This window comes from Ornithorhynchus anatinus, chromosome 5 (genome assembly GCF_004115215.2).
Source record: "Ornithorhynchus anatinus isolate Pmale09 chromosome 5, mOrnAna1.pri.v4, whole genome shotgun sequence".
Taxonomy (NCBI): Eukaryota; Metazoa; Chordata; class Mammalia; order Monotremata; family Ornithorhynchidae; genus Ornithorhynchus; species Ornithorhynchus anatinus.
In genome coordinates, this window is record NC_041732.1 from 7,177,584 (window position 1) to 7,195,364 (window position 17,781).

Sequence of the window (17,781 nt, forward strand, 5' to 3'; positions counted from 1 at the left end):
AATGACACATTCAAGAAACAAAGCTTTATACTTCCTTTTGAGAAAACAGCTCTTACGATCCCACATTTTAGGGTGTGATCTTGAAACACAGAATCCTTAAAAATTGCTTTGCCCTCTGTCACTGGAAACGATAGGTGTCACATTCAAGCCACTCAGGCAGAGTTTTACACTGGAATTGTCTAAAAAAGCCTCAAGATTAATCAATCGGTGGAATTTACTAACACAGTGTGTGCAGAGCACTGGCACTGTTCTAAGCACTTGGGAGAGAATGATACCACAGAATTGGTAGATGACAGCGTCACTCAAGCTGACATGGCATGGCAGGAGGTTGGCAGGCCTGGATTGTGGAGAAAAGGATGCTGATGACACAGTGATTGTGTGGAGAAATGGATTCTGATGACACCATGATTGTGCAAACGACTGCCCAATGTCCTGACAACAGAAATGCTACAAATTTAATTAAGTGTGAAGAAAATAATTGGAGAGACACCTGCTGTTCAGAAGCAAAAGTTCCCAGTCCATAAATCTTGCAACTTTAAAGTCATGTTTCCTCTGAGGAGCCCAAAAATTTTAACTAGGGGGTGGGGGGGAGGGGAGGAAGCTGTCTAGTGGGAAGGGCTCGGGCCTAGGAATCAGAAGATCAGAGTTTGAATCCCTGCTCAGCCACCTGACTGCTGTGTGGTCTGAAGCGAAGCCTCCCTGTGCCCTTAGTTTCTTTAGCTGCAAAATGGGAAATTTCTTCTTTATGTGCTCAGTGCTGACTAGGTGCCAGGCACTATACTCAGCACTGGGGTAGATACAAGCTAGTCAGGTTGGACATAGTCAGTCCCTGTCCCACATGAGGCTCACCCCCTTAATCTCCATTTTACAGATGAGGTAACTGAGACACAGAGAAGTGACTTGCCCAAGGTCACAGCATAGGTGGCGGAGTGCCTAAGAACACTTCAAAAAAACCCACAAAAACAGCCCACAGTTGGCCTAAAATTGTGAAATCTTTCAAGAACTTTACCTGTTTCAAGCCCAGTCTCTAAAGCTTCCAGTAGTGCCCGTTCAAGAAGAGACGCAGCGTGTCTAGTCGATAGAGCCCGGGTCTAGGAGACACCGAATCTGGGTTCTATTCCCGGCTCCACTGCTCATCTGCTCTTCAACCATGGGCAAGTCACTTCTCTGTGCCTCCGTTACCTTGTGGGTAAAATGGGGATTAAGACCGTGAGCCTCATGGGGGATGTGAACCGTGTCCAACCTGATTCGTTTGTATCTACCCCAGCGCTGAGTGTAAATATCATAAAATAAATAAATAAATAAAACAAACAGCAAGAAAGCGCAGTCGTGGCATCTGGTCACCTCCCGCAGGCCGGAAAGGCAACAAACTGGGGCTTCATCCTGCAGGGCTCAAGGACAAGGAGCAACTTACTTGAACTTCCTTGCCTTTTTTCTTTCTAATGTTTTGATTCAGCCCTCTGGCTGTTTCATATAATCTATAGCCTGTTCTATATGCGTGTGTTGATTTAACAGTGGGTGGTTGCCACACCTTCCGCTGCACGGGCGCACAAACATCCCTGCTTCCCCCCTACTCCCTCCACCTCCCTGGTGCCTAACAACAGACAAACTTACTTGAAAAGGAAGAGCGTTCTTCTGGTAGGAAAGCAGAGACAGGAATCTCACTCAGAGGAGGCTCACGAATGGGAGAATCAGTTTCTCCCTCCACTTCTTTCCTGGAGAATTCGTTCTTCTCGTTCCTGTGAGATCCTTCTAGATTCCGTGTGGCCTGAAGCACTCCCTCATCATTTCCTGGAAGAGAATTAGAAAAGGGAGAGTGAGAGAACACCCCCCAACACACACATACATTCATACATGTGCGCTGCCCCTGCTCACCACAGTAAACACACACTCACACCCAAACCTCCAATACTCCCAACCCACCCAGGCCTAAAATTACTGATGCCCACAGAGAGCCTCCAGAAAGTGTCTAAAAATACTGACAAGCACATACACACACAAACACACACACACACAACTGCCCTTTGGCTCCATGAAGCGTTAACTGGTCATTCTCACCCACACAGCCCAGCCTATCATTAAAGCCACCTCTGCACATGGAACTCTGCCCTAAACATGTTCCCCCCACCCCTCCACCGCCCCGAGCTGGGCCAGACAAGTCACTGGTTCTGTATTGGTTCAGGAAGAGGAGCGTCTTTTTTTTATGGTATTTGTTTACTTATTATGTGCCAGGCACTGTACTAAGCACTGGGGCAGATACAGGATAATCGGGTTCCAGTTATGTGCAGTAAAGGAGAAATAAAGTTACCATCCTGAATTATTCTTGGAAATTTCCTCTAGCGTGGCTTAGTGGAAAGAGCACCGGTTTGGGAGTCAGAGAACATGGGTTCTAATCCCGGCTCTGCAACTTGTCTGCTGTGTGACCTTGGGCAAGTCATTCAATTTCTCTGTGCCTCAATTACCTCATCTGTAAAATGGGGATTAAGACTGTGAGCCCCATGTGGGACAGGGAATGGGTCCAACCTGATTAGCTTGTATCTACTCCAATGCTTAGTATATAGCCTAGCACATAGAGAGTGCTTAACAATTACCATTAAAAAACAATTGTATCCTTAAATGTCATTTGTTTCAACACTGGAATATACACTGAGCTGAGCCAGAGCAGAAATGGGGACGAGGATTCCTATCAGTGTGAAGGAGGCATTGACTTTGCTTCTTTATGACATTCAAATCCTTATTATGTGCAGACACTGTACTAAGTTGGTATAGATACATGCTAATCAGTTTGAACCCAATCCTTGCCCCACATGGGGCTCACAGTCATTATCCCTTTTTTACAAAAAGGTAACTGAGGCACAGAAGAAGTGAAATGACTTCCCTAAGGTCACACAGCAGACACGTGGCGGAGCAGAGACTAGAACCCAGATCGTTCAGACTCCCAGGATGGTGCTCTCCCCACTAGACCACCCCGCTTCTTCAAACACCATCCCCCTTGACCTTAGGAGTGATGGATATAGGGTGACCACTTGTCCTTTTTCCATACCAGACCGCTTGATTGTCACATGGTCTGGTCACTCTCCGGTCCTGATACAGCAGCCGCCATTATGTGCAAGATTTTCATTTTTAAACGTTCAGCAGCTACATCTACAAACTCTCACGAAGAACCTTTTCATACCTGTGCCCTTACTTAGATAAGGCAAGTTACATCTGTTGTTTGTTCTGTCATGAACATGAGGGTGGGTTGCCTTATGAAAACAAACCCATTATAAATATTGCCAGGAAGTAAAAGACATCAATCATACCCACAAGGTAAATATACACTAGATTTTATTGTTGACATTTTTATTATTAAGTAAGAATATATCAGAGTCGAGAGAGAGAGGAAAGAGTCCAAAAAGAAGTGTCTAAAATTCATGAGTGCCATGAATGGCCAAAGCAGCATGGGAAGCAGCGTTGTCAAATGGAAAGAGCATGGGTCTGGGAGTCATAATGACCTGGTTTCTAATCCCAGTTCTTCCACTTGGCTGCCATGTGACCTTGGTCAAGTCACTTCATTTCCCTTGCCTCAGTTCCCTCATCTGCAAAATGGGAATTAAGACTGTGAACCCCATGTGGGACAGGGACTGTGCCCAAACTGATTGTCTTGTATCTACCCTGGTGCTTAGAACCGTGCCCGGCACATGGTAATTGCTTCACAAATACCATCGTGTAGTGGATAGAGCACAGGCATTGGTCAGAAGGTCATGGGTTCATATCCTGTCTCTGCCACCTGTCTGCTGTGACCTTGGGCAAGTCACTTAACTTCTCTGTGCCTCAGTTACCTCATCTGCAAAATGGGGAATAAGACTGTGAACCCCATATGGGACAAGGATTGTGTCCAACTTGATTATCTTGTATCTACCTCAGCGTTTAGAACTGTGCTTGGCACATAGTAAGTGCTTAAAAAATACCATAATTATTATTATTATTAAATACCATAAAATTCCCAAACTGTCAAAGATGGCTCACTCAGAGTAGAGTTAGTAGCCTTAGGACTACAGTGAGTAGCCTGCGAATTCTCTCTTCAGAAATGGGAAGCTCTTAGTCCTGAGATTTCAGGACTGAAGAGTCTGAGCTGAGAAATTGATTTAAATGGTAGCGGCTTGCGAAGGCTCTCTCTTAGCCTTAGCAGCTGTGTTTCCACTGGGACCCAGAGTGAAACAAGCAAGTAGGTGGACAGAGGCACAGCATTGTAAAATGCATATCTGGTCTTCGCCCACGTTAGTCAGCTACAGGCAGTAGCAGAACTAGAACTCAGGTCTCCTGATTCCTGGAGGAGTGGTCTTCCCACTGGACCATCCGTAGAGTTCGCTCTCTAATTCAGCAGTCAGTGAGAGCTGGTTCATCTGGGTTCATTTATTCAGGCAAATGTATTTATTGAGCACTTACTGTGTTCAAAGCACAGTGCTAAGCACTTGAGAGAGTAAAATATAACAATAAACAGACACATTCCCTGCCCACAAAGAGCTTACAGTCAGTGTTGCTGAGAGAAGAACTTGAAAGAAGTTTAGGGAGCAACTAGACATTCTTAAATATCCTTAACTGAGACACTAAATTATCTCAATTCTCTGAACAGGAAGAGAAAAAAGGGAAAGCTAAACCAGAACCAAATTACAACACACCCCCTAGACATACACGCTTCTATAAACCCTCAAACTATTTTATCTTTGCAAATAAAGTTCCTTAAATAGACAAAGTTCTAAGAAAATGTATTCACACACCCCACAAGGCAGAATCTTCCTCAAGGCTATCAGTATGGCTCAGAAGCAAGGCCAGAGGGAGAAAGAAACCAGAGGATTTCAGAGAGCCCCTCTCCTCAATTTAACAGGCTCTGACCACCTTCATTAGCTCTCTTTCCCAGCCCGGCTTCCTATTGCCCCTCAGCCCTTTGACCTCAACTCCACCTTCATAAGGAACCTGTATGTCATTACAACCAGGCCCTGCTGACACAGCTTTCCCTCCATTCTGCCCCTGTTTCCTGAATGAGCAAGCAATTATGGGAAGTAGTTAAGCAGGTAAACTCCTCCTTGAGTGCTTGGCTGGCATAAAGTTGTTAATTCCCAGGGGTCTGGTGCAGTCTTCTCCTTCCTAATCAGCTCTCCTAAGGACCGCTAACGTCGGAATGCCAACCCACTCCTCCTCAGACACATTTTGAGCAAACTATCATTCATTCAATTGTATTTAGTGAGCACTTCCTGTGTGCAGAGCACTGTACTAAGTGCTTGCAGGTTGGTCTTGACTAAAGGCAGGGAGATGGACTAGATGGCCCTTTGATGGAGGGCTGTGCCGGCCCATGAGTCTTTTTTTTTCTTTTAATGGTATTTGTTAAGCACTTACTATGTTCCAGGCACTTTTCTAAGTACTGGGGCAGATGCAAGTTAACCAGGTGGGACACAGTCCATGTCCCACACAGGGATCACAATCTTAATTCCCATTTTACAGATGTTGTAACTGAGGCACAGAGAAGTGAAGTGACTCACCCAAGGTCACAAAGCAGACAAGAGGCACAGTTGGGATTAGAACCCAGGTCCTTCAGACTCTCAGGCCTGTACTCTATCCACTAGTCCTGGCTCCCTTCCTCCACCAACTCTCTCACTAAGTTCCTTCCTTCTCTTTAAGGTGGAGCTAGGGGACCTCACAAGTTTCTCTTTCCCCACAATCAAACAGTGATATTTATTGAGTGCTACTGTGTGCAGAGCAATGTACTTAATGCTTGGGAGAGAACAAAATAACAGTTGGTAGAAACATTCCCTGCCTACAATAATAATAATAATTATAATGGTATTTAAGTGCTTATTATGTGACAGACACTGTACTAAGTGCTGGAAGAAGTTTACAGTCTAGACGAGGAGCTTCCGTTAACAATTATCTGGGCCTCGGACAAAGAGGATAGGACTGAGGATCAAGAGACATGGGTCCTAAACCCAGCTCTGCCCCTGGCCTTCTGGGTGACATTAGGTAAGTCACCTAACCTTTCTGGGCTTCATTTTCCTAATTAGTAAAATGGGGACAAAACCCATCTCTCTCCCTCTTAGATTGTGAACCTCATATGGAACAGGAACAATGTCTGAACTGATTACCTCACATCTGCCCCAGTGCTTGGCAAGTAGTTATTGCTTAATAAATGCCATAATAAATAGAATCCTTACTTTTTAAATTTCACACTTTTACCATTTTAATTTAGGAACCCTTACGCCCAATTATTCTTGGAATGAGAGACTGGTTCTTTCGCAATATGGTGGTACGTATTTCATTCAAAACCAAAAAGCATTCAAAAAAATATAATTATGGTATTTGTTAAGTACTTATTATGTGCCTGGCACTGTATTAAACACAGTAGTATATACAAGCTAATCAGGTGGGACACAATCCCTGTCCCACATGGAGCTCACAGTCTTAATCCCCAATTTACAGATGAGAGAATTTAAGCACAGAGAAGTGAAGTGACTTGCCCAAGGTCAAAGAGCAGACAAGTGGTGGAGCCAAGATTAGAACCCAGGTTGTCCTGCCTCCAGGCCTGTGCTCTATCTGCTTATAATAATAATAATAATGGTATTGGTTAAGCACTTACTATGTGCCAGGCAGTGTACTATGCACTGGGGTGGATACAAGCAAATAGGCTTGGACACGGTTCCTGTCCCACATGGGGCTCACAGTCTTTAACCCCATTTTACAGATGAGGTAACTGGGGCCCAGAGAAGTGAAGTGACTTGCCCAAGGTCACACAGCAGCAAGGGGGCAGAGCCGGGATTAGAACCCATGTTCTTCTGACTCCCAGGCCCATGCTCTATCCACTTAGGCCACACTGCTTCTCTAAAAAATCAGTTTATTTGTGAAAACAATTCAGAAACATGTCAACGTAAATCAATTTTTCCCACCATTTCCTGCCATCTCTTGGGACTGTTCGAAAGCAATTCGCATGTGCTTTGGGGAAATCAGCAGTGGGAAGGGGGGAAAACTAGGGAAGGGGCAAACTCTGTGCTCAACAGAGTATCTTTCTGGTAAACAGAATGAATTGAGCACTGAGGTATTCTGCACTCTCACCTGGCTTTCTGCAGATCTTTCTCAGAATATTATGCTAACTCAATTCCCCAGGGCTTCCTACTGTTGTAATACCCTCATTTTAAAGAGCATCAGACTGAGGTCCCCACCCCACACTCCCCCCGAGATGCCAATGATTTGACTGAGACCACCTCGTGAACCAGAGGCACAGCCTGGATGTGGGATGGTTTTCAGAGTGGATTCCTAGGCTGGATTGACAAGATCATGCGCCCTCGGAACTCATCAATCAATCATATTTATTTAGCGCTTACTGTGGGCAGAACACTTTTCTAAGAACTTGGGAGAGCACAATACGAGCTGGAGAGGCCGCCACTAACACTCACTGCCCACAGCTTCTAAACCCATGTAGTGGCCAGCCACTGACCAGGAGGGTCAGAAGCCCAGGACCATCCCTCCAATGGAGACAGGAAGGAGGATTGGATGCCAAAGTGCTTGAGATGAGAGAAGAGTCAGAAGAGAGCTCCTTTGCACTGTAATGAAGAACAAGAGATTGGATGGATTGGAGAATTGGTGAGCCAATTTACCCGTTGATGGGGGTGTGAGGGCAATGTCGCTTAGGACTGAGGCCTGGAAGACCTGTTTGTCTGTCATTACCTCTTTAATTAATGTGGGTTTGGGCATCTGTCTCCTGAATCAAAGTTGAGGAACCCCAATGGTGGGTTTTGGCGAGGGAGGGGAGCTCCACTTCCCTAACTTGAAATGAGAGGTTACTCTCCTCTGGACTCTACTAAGTTCACTGTGGGTAGGGAATGTGTCTGTTTATTTATTGAACTCTCCCAAGTGCTTAGTACAGTGCTCTGCACACAGTAAGTGCTCAGTAAATACCCCTGGCTTATTGAAAACATTAAGAGCCAGTTTCACTTAACCCAAGATGCACAATCAAGCGATGCAAATCACCCTAAAGTTGACAAACATGTTAACTAAGGGCTTGGAGTTCCCTAAATTGTGTCTTGCTCTGCTGCGAACTGATGGGAACCAATTAATCGACCAATCAATCATATTTATCAAGCACTTCCTGTGTCAAGAGCACTGTACCAAGCAGTACAACAGAGATAGTAGGCACATTCCCTGCCCACATGACCTTACAATCTTGAGGACCTTGACGGTCTAGAATTTGGGATGCTTGCCAAATACATTAGCTAATTATCTTCTATCTACCCCAGTGTTTAGTACAGTGCTTGGCACATAGGTAAGCACTTAAATACCACAATTATTATTACTACTATTATCATCGCCTATCTCCTCCTCCAAGTTCGGCCCTATGTACTCTGACTTCTTTTCCCACTAAACTATCCCAAATTATCTGTGTTCATGTCTCAACCTAATCAGTGGTATTTATTGACCATTTACTATGTGCAGAGCACTATACTGAGTGCTTTGGAGAGTACAATCCCAATGTCTCTTTTTATCTATTTAGCTTATTTATTGGAAGTCAAATGGCCTGTTTGTCCCTGTTATGTCTATGTCCTTGTCATCTGTCCTAGACTATAAAATTCTTAGAAGGCAGAGAACCTTTCTATAAAACTTGCTTTGTGACATGCCAAATCTAGCTCAGCACTTATTGTGTGGCCATGAGACAGGACTTTGTAACCTCTTCTCTTTCCTCCAGAAGCCAGAGGTCAATCCCTCCCTCTCAATCCATGCAAGTAATAGTATCGATGTACATGGAGCATCTATTTGGTACACTACCCTGTACAACGTACTATACAGTGTGCTGCCTTTGGGAAGCACGAAACAAGGAAGTGGCATGTTTCCTGCTCACAAGGAGCTTACACTCTAACAGAGAAGAAAAATATATTTACCAATAGGATAGTCGAAATTTGTAACTGGATGTACTTAACTTATCTGGGCCTTAGCTGCCTCCCCTGCGAAATGGGCATTAAGAATGTGAGCCCATGTGGGAAATGGATTGTGTCTAACTTGATTAGTTTGTATGTACCCCAACGCTTAGTATGGTGCCTGACACATAGTAAGCGCTGAATAAATACCATTAAAAAAAACTATAATTACCAAGACAAATATACAAACGAATAGGTGTCCCCTGCAGTCACAGATTCTAATCCTGTCAGCCAACAGTGCTACAGCAGGAGTTCTCCTGACGATGGATCAGGTAGTATCCTGCAGGGATGTGTTCTGGAGTTAGTTCTCACCATCAGTACCTTTATTGATGAGCTCATTATCATCAATCACTATCAGATCGCCTACAAATGCTGGGACTGTGCTCACCAAGCTCACAGGTTAGAGTTTGACGGGGTTGTTAGCATTTTGGAAGTCAAGACTACATCTCAAAGACATCAAGACAATTTGGAAAAAAGGTCCTACGGAATCAGAATGAAATTCTCTGGGGGGGCAGTTTATTTGCTTAATGCGCAAAAAATAAAGAGAAACTGTCTAGGAAGTGACTAGGTAGGCACAAGTATAACAGAAAGAGACCTGGGGTTCCTAAGCAACCACAAGCCTAATGAGTCAGGCATGCAGTGCTGTTATTAAAAAAAGCCATCGTGGTCCTGGAATATATTAATAGGAATATGACATGCAAGAGCCGGGAAGCTCTCCTCCTGCTCCAAAAGAGTTTTGTGTCCAGAGTTGGTGATTGCACTTTTTAAAAAGCAGTCACTGAAACTGGACAGGGTTCTGATGAAAGAATTATAAAATGATTTAAGACACAGAAAATGCAAGCTATGAGAAAAGTTTAAATGAATTGCAATTGTCTAGTCTGGAGAAGAGGATGCTAAAGGGTGACAATAAATAACTTCAAGAATACACCTAGTACTCCTGTAATTTTAGGGTAACAATTTGAGTATTTCTTGCAAAACTTCCCGTTAAGGAAACCAAGCTGTTCCAACACCGTGGACATGCGTAGAAGCAGTTGCTTCGATAACGTGGCACGCCAAGCCTGAAGTTCCCAATTCCCTAATCACTTTCTATCCAAAATGTAAATCGAAACCATGTGTTATGCCAGAACTGGCTGCATATGGTTTTTGATTTGCTTTGGTGGGGAGGTAACCATTGTTCAGTGCTTTGTACAGGGCAGGAGCTTAATAAATAACACTAGTAATATTAAGCACTCATAATGTGTAGAGTACAATACTAAGTGCTGGGAAAAAATACATCCCATATTTATTATCCACAGAGGCCCTAACAAGAGCAAATAGTTTTCCATCCATGGTATTCATTGAGGGTTTACTATGTGCAGAGCACTGTAATAACAATAATGATGATGGTATTTGTTAAGCACTTACTGTGTGCCAGGCACTGTACTAAGCACTGGAGTGGTTACAAGCAAATCGAATTTTACACAGTCCCTGTCCCATGTAGGGCTCACAGTCTCCATCCCCATTTTATCTATGAGGGAACTGAGGCACAGAGATCTAAATTGACTTGCCCAAGGTCACACAGCACACAAGTGGCAAAACCAGAAGAGATTTTGGTTGGATAGGATCAAATTTAGGGGACAGGCCAACAAGGCGGGTAGCCATTCCTAGCATACTCCCTCTAGACTGTAGACTGTAAACTCTTTGTGGGCAGAAATGGATCTACCAACTCTATTGTATTGTACTCTCCCAAGAAATTAGTACAGCACTTTGCATACAGTAAATGCTCAATTAGCACCACTGATTGATTTCCTCCAAGAGGACTTCTCCAAGAAGCCCGGCTCTACCACTTGTCAGCTGGGTGACCCTGGGTAAGTCACTTAACTTATCTGTACCTCAATTACCTCATCTGTAAAAAGGGGATTAAGACTGTGAGCCCCATGGGGGACACGGACTGTGTCCAAACTGATTACCTTGTCTCTACTCCAGCGCATAGTATAGTGCCCGGCACATTAGACTGTGAGCCCGTCAATGGGCAGGGATTCTCTCTGCTGCCGAATTGTACATTGCAAGTGCTTAGTACAGTGCTCTGCACATAGTAAGCGCTCAATAAATACTATGGAATGAATGGTGAGCGCTTAATAAAAACCAATAAAAATATCATTAAAAGCCCTCATTAGCCCTATTCATTCTCCATTCAATGTCACATGCATTGAGATCTTACCTTTTTTAAGCACTTGACACTGATTCTATACTGTGAGCCCGTTGTTGGGTAGGGACTGCCTCTATAGGTTGCCGAATTGTACTTTTCAAGTGCATAGTACAGTGCTCTCTGCAATGAGCGCACAAAAATACGATTGAATGAATGAATGAATGACTCCATCCTCAGCCCCACTTTAGTACTTATCCTTGCACTCTGCCATTCCCCTTAACTGTAATTTATTTTAATGTCTATCTCCCCCTCTAGACAGTAAACTCCCTGTGGGCAGGGATCATACCAACTAACTCTATTGCCTTATACTCTCCACATGCTGAATCCCGCGTTCTACACACAGTGAGTGCTCAAAAAATACCACGGATAGGTGATCTTTAAGAAGAAAACAGCCAACTGTCTGGCCTTGATGGCTCAGCCATTCACCTGCCTGGAGGCAGAGGGCTGAACCTGATAAGCGCTTAGTACAGTGCTCTGCACTGACTGGCTGACTTCTCGAGGCCCCTTCCAACTGTAGGATTCTGTGGTTCCATGAGTGTGAGTTTGGTGGAGGGGCAACGACTAAAACACGTGGTTTAGTGGAAAGAGCATGGGCTTGGGAGTCAGAGGTCGTGGGTTCTAATCCCGGCTCTGCCCCTTGTCAGCTGTGTGACTTTGGGCAAGTCAGTTCACTTCTCTGGGCATCAGGTCCCTCATCTGTAAAATTGGGATTAAGACTGTGAGCCCCACGGGGGACAACCTGATGACCTTGTATCTACCCCAGCGCTCAGAACAGTGCATGGCACATAGTAAGCGCTTAATAAATACCATCATTATTATTTGCATGTGTTCCACCGCGCTTGCTCTTTCTCTTTCTCCGCGCCGAGGACCCCGCAGTGAGCCAGCAACTGATGCGGATTCAGGTCTCCTCCTCCAGGCATTAAAGTCCCTTTGCAGCCCCCAGGCCTAGCCTTCCCCCGATAACCCTCTTTTCTCTCGCGCCACAGGGGTTTCCTGCTGTTAAAAACAAACAATGGAGGTTAACCGCCTTACATAGACCCCCAGCAATCTGCCACGGGCAAGGACGAGTGTTGGGGGGCGGTGGCATAGGAGGGAGAAGCCCCCTTAGACGGGGAGGGGAAAGAGAGGGGAGGGGGTCGCGTGGAAGGGACCGATACCTTTAATATGGTGATTCAACCCATCAATTAATCAATCACTCGGTCCCCGCCGGGAGCCTCCCGTTTTCAATCCCTCCTGTCTATTCACCAGGAGGGTTGTATGTCTCAAACAACCCCCTTTCACTTTTAGACCCTCGTTTTTGTGGGTGGGTTGGTTTCTTTTTTTTTTTTTTGTCCCTCTCCCCGCAAGAACCTCCCAAGCGACTCATGCTCGCTTCTGTCCGCGTTTCTCACATCTGTGCACGGTGATCTGCACTAGGAACCGCTCAGTAAATACCGGTGATTGATTGATTGATTAATTGATCGATCTCAGTTCAGGGATCGGCCCTGAGCACCGGCAGAGTCTCGCTGATCCTAACCCCAGCGCTTGTCTTCGGATGGATCGGGGGGTGCTGTTTCAGCCAAATAGTAATAATAAAAATAGTTTCGCTCTGGCCTAAAGGTGGGCAAAATAAGGAGACCCTAAAGCTTTCCCTGGCGCTTTATTAGTCGAGTTTGCCCTGCCCTAGAATGTCTCCCAACGCAGCTTCATGAAACAGGTCTGTGACCACCAAATTTTCACTTCTTGAAAACCTATCTGCCACACAACCCTCTTAATTCGAGGCAGGTTTCCTTTGACCCGAAGGAAATACATTTAGAGAGGATTTGTGGTCTTCACGGCCGGAGGCGGGCCCGGAGAAAGAAAAAGTGAGATAAAAAAGAGTGAGAGCGAGAGAGAAAACAAGAGCGAGAGAAAAGAGCGGAAGCAAGAGGGAGAGAAAAAGTGAGAAAAGGAGAGCGAGAGAAAGTGAGATGAGAGAGAGAGAGCGAAAAAAGGGAGAAAAGGAGAGCGAGAGGCAGAAGAGAGAGAGAGAGGGAAAAAAGACAGAGAAAAAGGCGGAGAAAGAGCGAGAGAAAAATGGAGATAGCGTGAGAAAAGAAGCGAAAGAGAAAAAGCAAGAGAAAGATAGGAGGGGGGAGGGAGAGAGAAAGAGAGGGAGAGAGAGAGACAAAGAGAGAAAGAGACAGAGGGAGCGAGAGAAAGGAGTAAATATGTGCCTCGCAGCACGATCTGCTTTGAATTGATAACAGTGGAAGCGAACTTCCCTCAGCGTGTTCCTGGAGGGGGAAAGAGGGGAAGAGGCCTTACCCGGCTGCCTTGCCCTTTGGGCTCCGGCCCCCAGCGCCGTTCACCGGGGAGCCTCGGTTGCGCTGCCCTGCCCTGCCCTGCCCTGCAGCACTCCCACCTGCCAGCCGGGGGGTATCGGGGCACCAAGGGGAGACTGGAGGAAAAGGGGTGCAGGGAAAGGGGGGGGAGTGGGGACACAAAAGTGGAGGAATGGGGTGCAGGGAAAGGAGAGAGAAAGGGGGCATAGAAGGGGTAGAGGGGAGGAAGAGAGGGGGCAGGGAAAGGAGGGAGACAAAAAGGGGAGGAACGGGGTGCAGGGAAAGGGGACCTAGAAGGGGTAGACTGGACGAAGAGAAGGGCAGGGAAAGAAGGAGGGAGGCAAAGGTGGGGAGTAGGGGGTGCAAGGAAAGGGGAGGAGTGGGAGCACAGAAGAAGTAGAGTGGAGGAAGAGAGAAGCGGGGAAAGAAGGAGGGAGACAAAAGTGGAGGAATTGGGTGCAGGGAAAGGAGAGGAAAGGGGGCATAGAAGGGGTAGAGTGGAGGCAGAGAGGAGCAGGGAAAGGAGGAGGGAGGCAAAGGTGGGGGAATGGGGTGTAAGAAAAGGAGGGGAGTGGGGGGCATAGAAGGGATAGAGTGAAGGAAGAGAGGGGCAGGGAAAGGAAGAGGAGGCGAAGGTGGGGGAATGGGGGTGCGAGGAAAGGAGGGGAGTGGGGGCATAAAGGGGGTACAGTGGTGTTATGTGTGGGGGATTTAAAACCCCCCCCCAATCGGAGAAGTCGAGGGGGCGGGGGGGGGGGGGTCAGCGAAAGAAGGAAGGAGGCAAAGGCGGGAGTAGGGGGTGCAAGGAAAGGCGGAGAGTTGGGGCATAGAAGGGGTAAAGTGGAGGAAGAGGGGGCAGGGAAAGAAGGAGGGAGACAAAAGTGGAGGAACGGGGTGCAGGGAAAGGAGAGGAAAGGGGAATAGAAAGGGTAGAGTGGAGGAAGAGAGGGGCAGGGAAAAGGAGGAGGGAGGCAAAGGTGGAGCAATAGGGGGTGAAAGGAGGCGAGTGGGGGCATAGAGGGGGTACAGTAGTGTGTGTATGTGTGGGGGATTTAGAAAACCCTACCAAACGGAGAAGTGGAGGAGGCGAGGCGGGAGGGTGTAGGAAGGATTACCCCTTCCCCCCCCCCCCGGGCGCCGGGGTGGGTCCGGGCAGGAGGAGGAGGAGGAAGAAGAGGAGGAGGGGCCGCCGGCCATTTGCGTGAGACGCAGAGCGGAGGGGGGCGGGAGGGTTTGCGCGCACATCGGGCCCCGGGCCGGAGGAGGGGCGGCCGACGGGGGGTGAGGGAGGAGGAGGAGGAGGAGGAAGAGGAGGAGGAGGGCGGCGGATGGATCTACGCATCAAAGTGAGCGAGTAGAGCAAACTTTGGCTCGAGAGGAGGCAGCAGCAGCAGCGGAACGCCAACCCCGCGCGGAAAACAAAACCAAACTTTCCTCCTTCTCCCCTCGCCCCCCAGCCCCGCTTTCTGCTTGCCGCTTGAGTCCAGGACCGGCCCGCCCCGGGGGTCTCAGACCTCCCCTAGCCCCCAGCCCCAGCCCCCCGGGGTCGGGGGGCGCCTGCAGAAGAGACCCGCACCCTCCCCGGAGCCGAGAAGTCGGGGCCAAAGTTGGGGCGGTTTCCCCCCCCCCCGTGCCCCCCGGGGAGCCCCTCGAGCCCCTCCGGGGGACCCCCGGCCCCCCGCGATGTCGTCCATCCTGCCATTCACCCCCCCGATCGTCAAGCGCCTGCTGGGCTGGAAGAAAGGCGAGCAGAACGGCCAGGAGGAGAAGTGGTGCGAGAAGGCGGTCAAGAGCCTGGTGAAGAAGCTCAAGAAGACCGGACAGCTGGACGAGCTGGAGAAGGCCATCACCACCCAGAACATCAACACCAAGTGCATTACCATCCCCAGGTGCCTAGGGCAGGGGGGCGGGGGGGCGGGGGAGTCGCCCGGACAGGGTCCACGCGTGTCCGCGACCTCCCCGGGGAGGATGGGGGAGACGCGCTGCCCCTCTCGGGTGGGATCCCCGTCTGCTGAAGACGAGGGAGGGGAACCCCCCCGCCCCCCAAAAAAACCCCACAATCTTCTCGGGGCTTCCACGCCGCTCCGAGTTGGAGTCTGGAAAAGTATCCAAAGGTGGGTGGGGTGTGGGAGTGGGAGGAGGAGAGAGAAAGGGGGAGCCCTGTTGGAGTTCGTGGTGCGGAGCTGAGAAGTTTGTGTAGGGCTCTGGCTTTGTTTAGCGTCTCTGGCAGGACCATCCATCCCCTCCCCTCCACCCTCTTACCCCCCCACCTCCTTTCCCTGCACCCCTATTCCTTCACTCTACCCCTTCCGTGTCCCCACTCTCCTCCTTTCTCTGCACCCCCATTCCTCCGCTCTACCCCCTTTATGCCCCCACTCGCTCCTTTCCTTGCACTCCTTATTCGTCCAACCTTTGCCTTCCTACTTCCCTCCTTTCTCTGCTCCCTCTTCCTCTACTCTACCCCTTCTTTGCCCCCACTCCCCTCCTTTTCTGCACCCCCTGTTCCTCCACCTTTGCCTCCCTACTTCTCTCCTTTCCCCGCCTCTCTCGTCCTCTACTCTATCCCTTCTATGATCCCACTCCCCTCCTTTCACTGCACCCCTTTTCCTCCACTCTACCCCCTTCTACGCCTCCCCCTCTCCATACCCCTCATTCCCTCCCCCACTCCTCACACCCCCAGCTGCCATGATTTCAGAATTTCTGGCAGCTCGTGCCTTCACTCTCCAGACTAGGTGGTTGTGCATTTTTTTAAACTTAAGGAATGCAGCTCGCACAGCTGAAAGCCTCTTAGAATGGGGCTGTGGGTGAGGGAGCCTGTGTGCTGGGTGACTGGCAGATTCCTTCCTCCTCACCCCCCCTTTTTTTTTTTCATTTTTGAATTAGCATTTTGTATTTTTAGATGTGACTCTGCCTTTCTCCCCCACATAAACACACACACATACACACACGGCTGGGTTTAATGCATTTACTTTTCTGTAGAAGTGTGGGGGGGGAACATCTTGCTTACAGTGCGTTTCCCAGTGGGTTTGGTCAGAACTATCTGGAATATATCAGGGCCTCAGTGAATGTCCTTTCTTCTGTCCATCTGCAGGCAGGCTGGCTCTGGGTAGTTCTGGGAAGAATGATGTCTTGGGGCTCTAAGAGAAAATGTGGGTGCATACAAAAGAATAGAGCTGCATTGTTTGCAAACACATTCATGTCTCATCTCATATATCATCACACTCTCCCTGGGAAGGGGTTGGTGGGTAGGGGATTGAAGTCCCTTTTATAGGGAGGGGAAACAGGCCCTGAAAGACTTGCCCACAGCCAAGTTTGGAGCAAGGACCAATCTCCTGACCTTCCATCCCAGGACCGGAAGATCATTCAAGGGGCTGGATTATCCAGAGTGAATCAGCCTAGTGGATAAAGCTCAGGCCTGCAACCCAGAAAACGTGGGTTGTAATCCCTGGTCCGTTACTCGCTTGCCGTGTGATCTTGAGCAAGTCACTTAGCTCCTCGGTATCCTCAACTGCAAAATGGGGATTCAGTACCTGTCCTCCCTCTTTCTTAAACTGTAAGCCCCATTTGGGACAGGGATTGATTAACTTGTATCTACCCCAGCTCTTGTGGTGCTTGACACATAGTAAGTGTTGAACAAATACCATAAAAAACAAATGGGTTGGGCCTAGGGGGTTTGGCTTTGAGCCCACCCTGGCATAATGATGAACCACCAGGTCAGCCCCTGACCTCGTGAGATCTTTCCAGTAGCAGAGAGGAAACTGGAACCTGGAGTGCTTGAATTGTGCCACCTGGATTTGCCCCATGGTCCAGCCAGATGAGTCAGGGGGAGAGGGGCACAGGGAAAGTGACCATTTGCTTCGCTACAATGCTCTTTCCACTAAATTAGTCTGCCTATGTACATGAAAGAGAAAGAAACACATGTTGCCTTGGTATTCAGTCAGAACCGGGACCCCATAGCCGGTCTGTACAATGCAGCATCTGTTGCGGGTGCCAGGAAAGACCTCATTTCTGAAATGCTACTTTAGCTTGGCACTCCTGTCGTATGGGCAGATTCTCCTCGTAGACCTCCTCTGGTGCTTTCCAACTCTGGGTCCCAGCTGCTCTGTGTCAGCGAGGCTGGGAGCAGTGGGTGCATCGGCTTAGATGGGGCAGGAACAGGGGAAAAAAGCAAAATCCATGTGCAGGGAATATGTCTGTTTGGTTGTACTCTCCCAAGCACTTAGTACAGTGCTCTGGACACAGTAAGCACTCGATAAATACAATTGACTGACACTGTCTTCCCAGAGCAGATGTGTTCTTTCAATCCCAAAAGGACTGAGAAATGGTGTGATGATCCCAGCCACTGGGCAGA

The 17,781-nt window shown here is 48.1% G+C and overlaps 1 protein-coding gene across 3 annotated transcripts in view; it reads left to right on the forward strand.

Moving 5' to 3' along the window:
• Positions 1-14,708: 14,708 nt before the first annotated feature.
• The window catches only part of SMAD3 (SMAD family member 3), a 137,038-nt gene continuing 133,965 nt past the window's right edge, over positions 14,709-17,781 (forward strand). For 2 of the 3 annotated variants that reach the window (XM_029065710.2, XM_029065712.2), the window contains exon 1: positions 14,709-15,319. In XM_029065710.2, coding sequence (XP_028921543.1) covers positions 15,114-15,319 — 206 coding nt within the window. In that variant the 5' untranslated portion in view covers positions 14,709-15,113. The remainder of the gene's footprint in view (positions 15,320-17,781) is intronic. The other variant, XM_029065711.1, reaches the window with a different exon arrangement.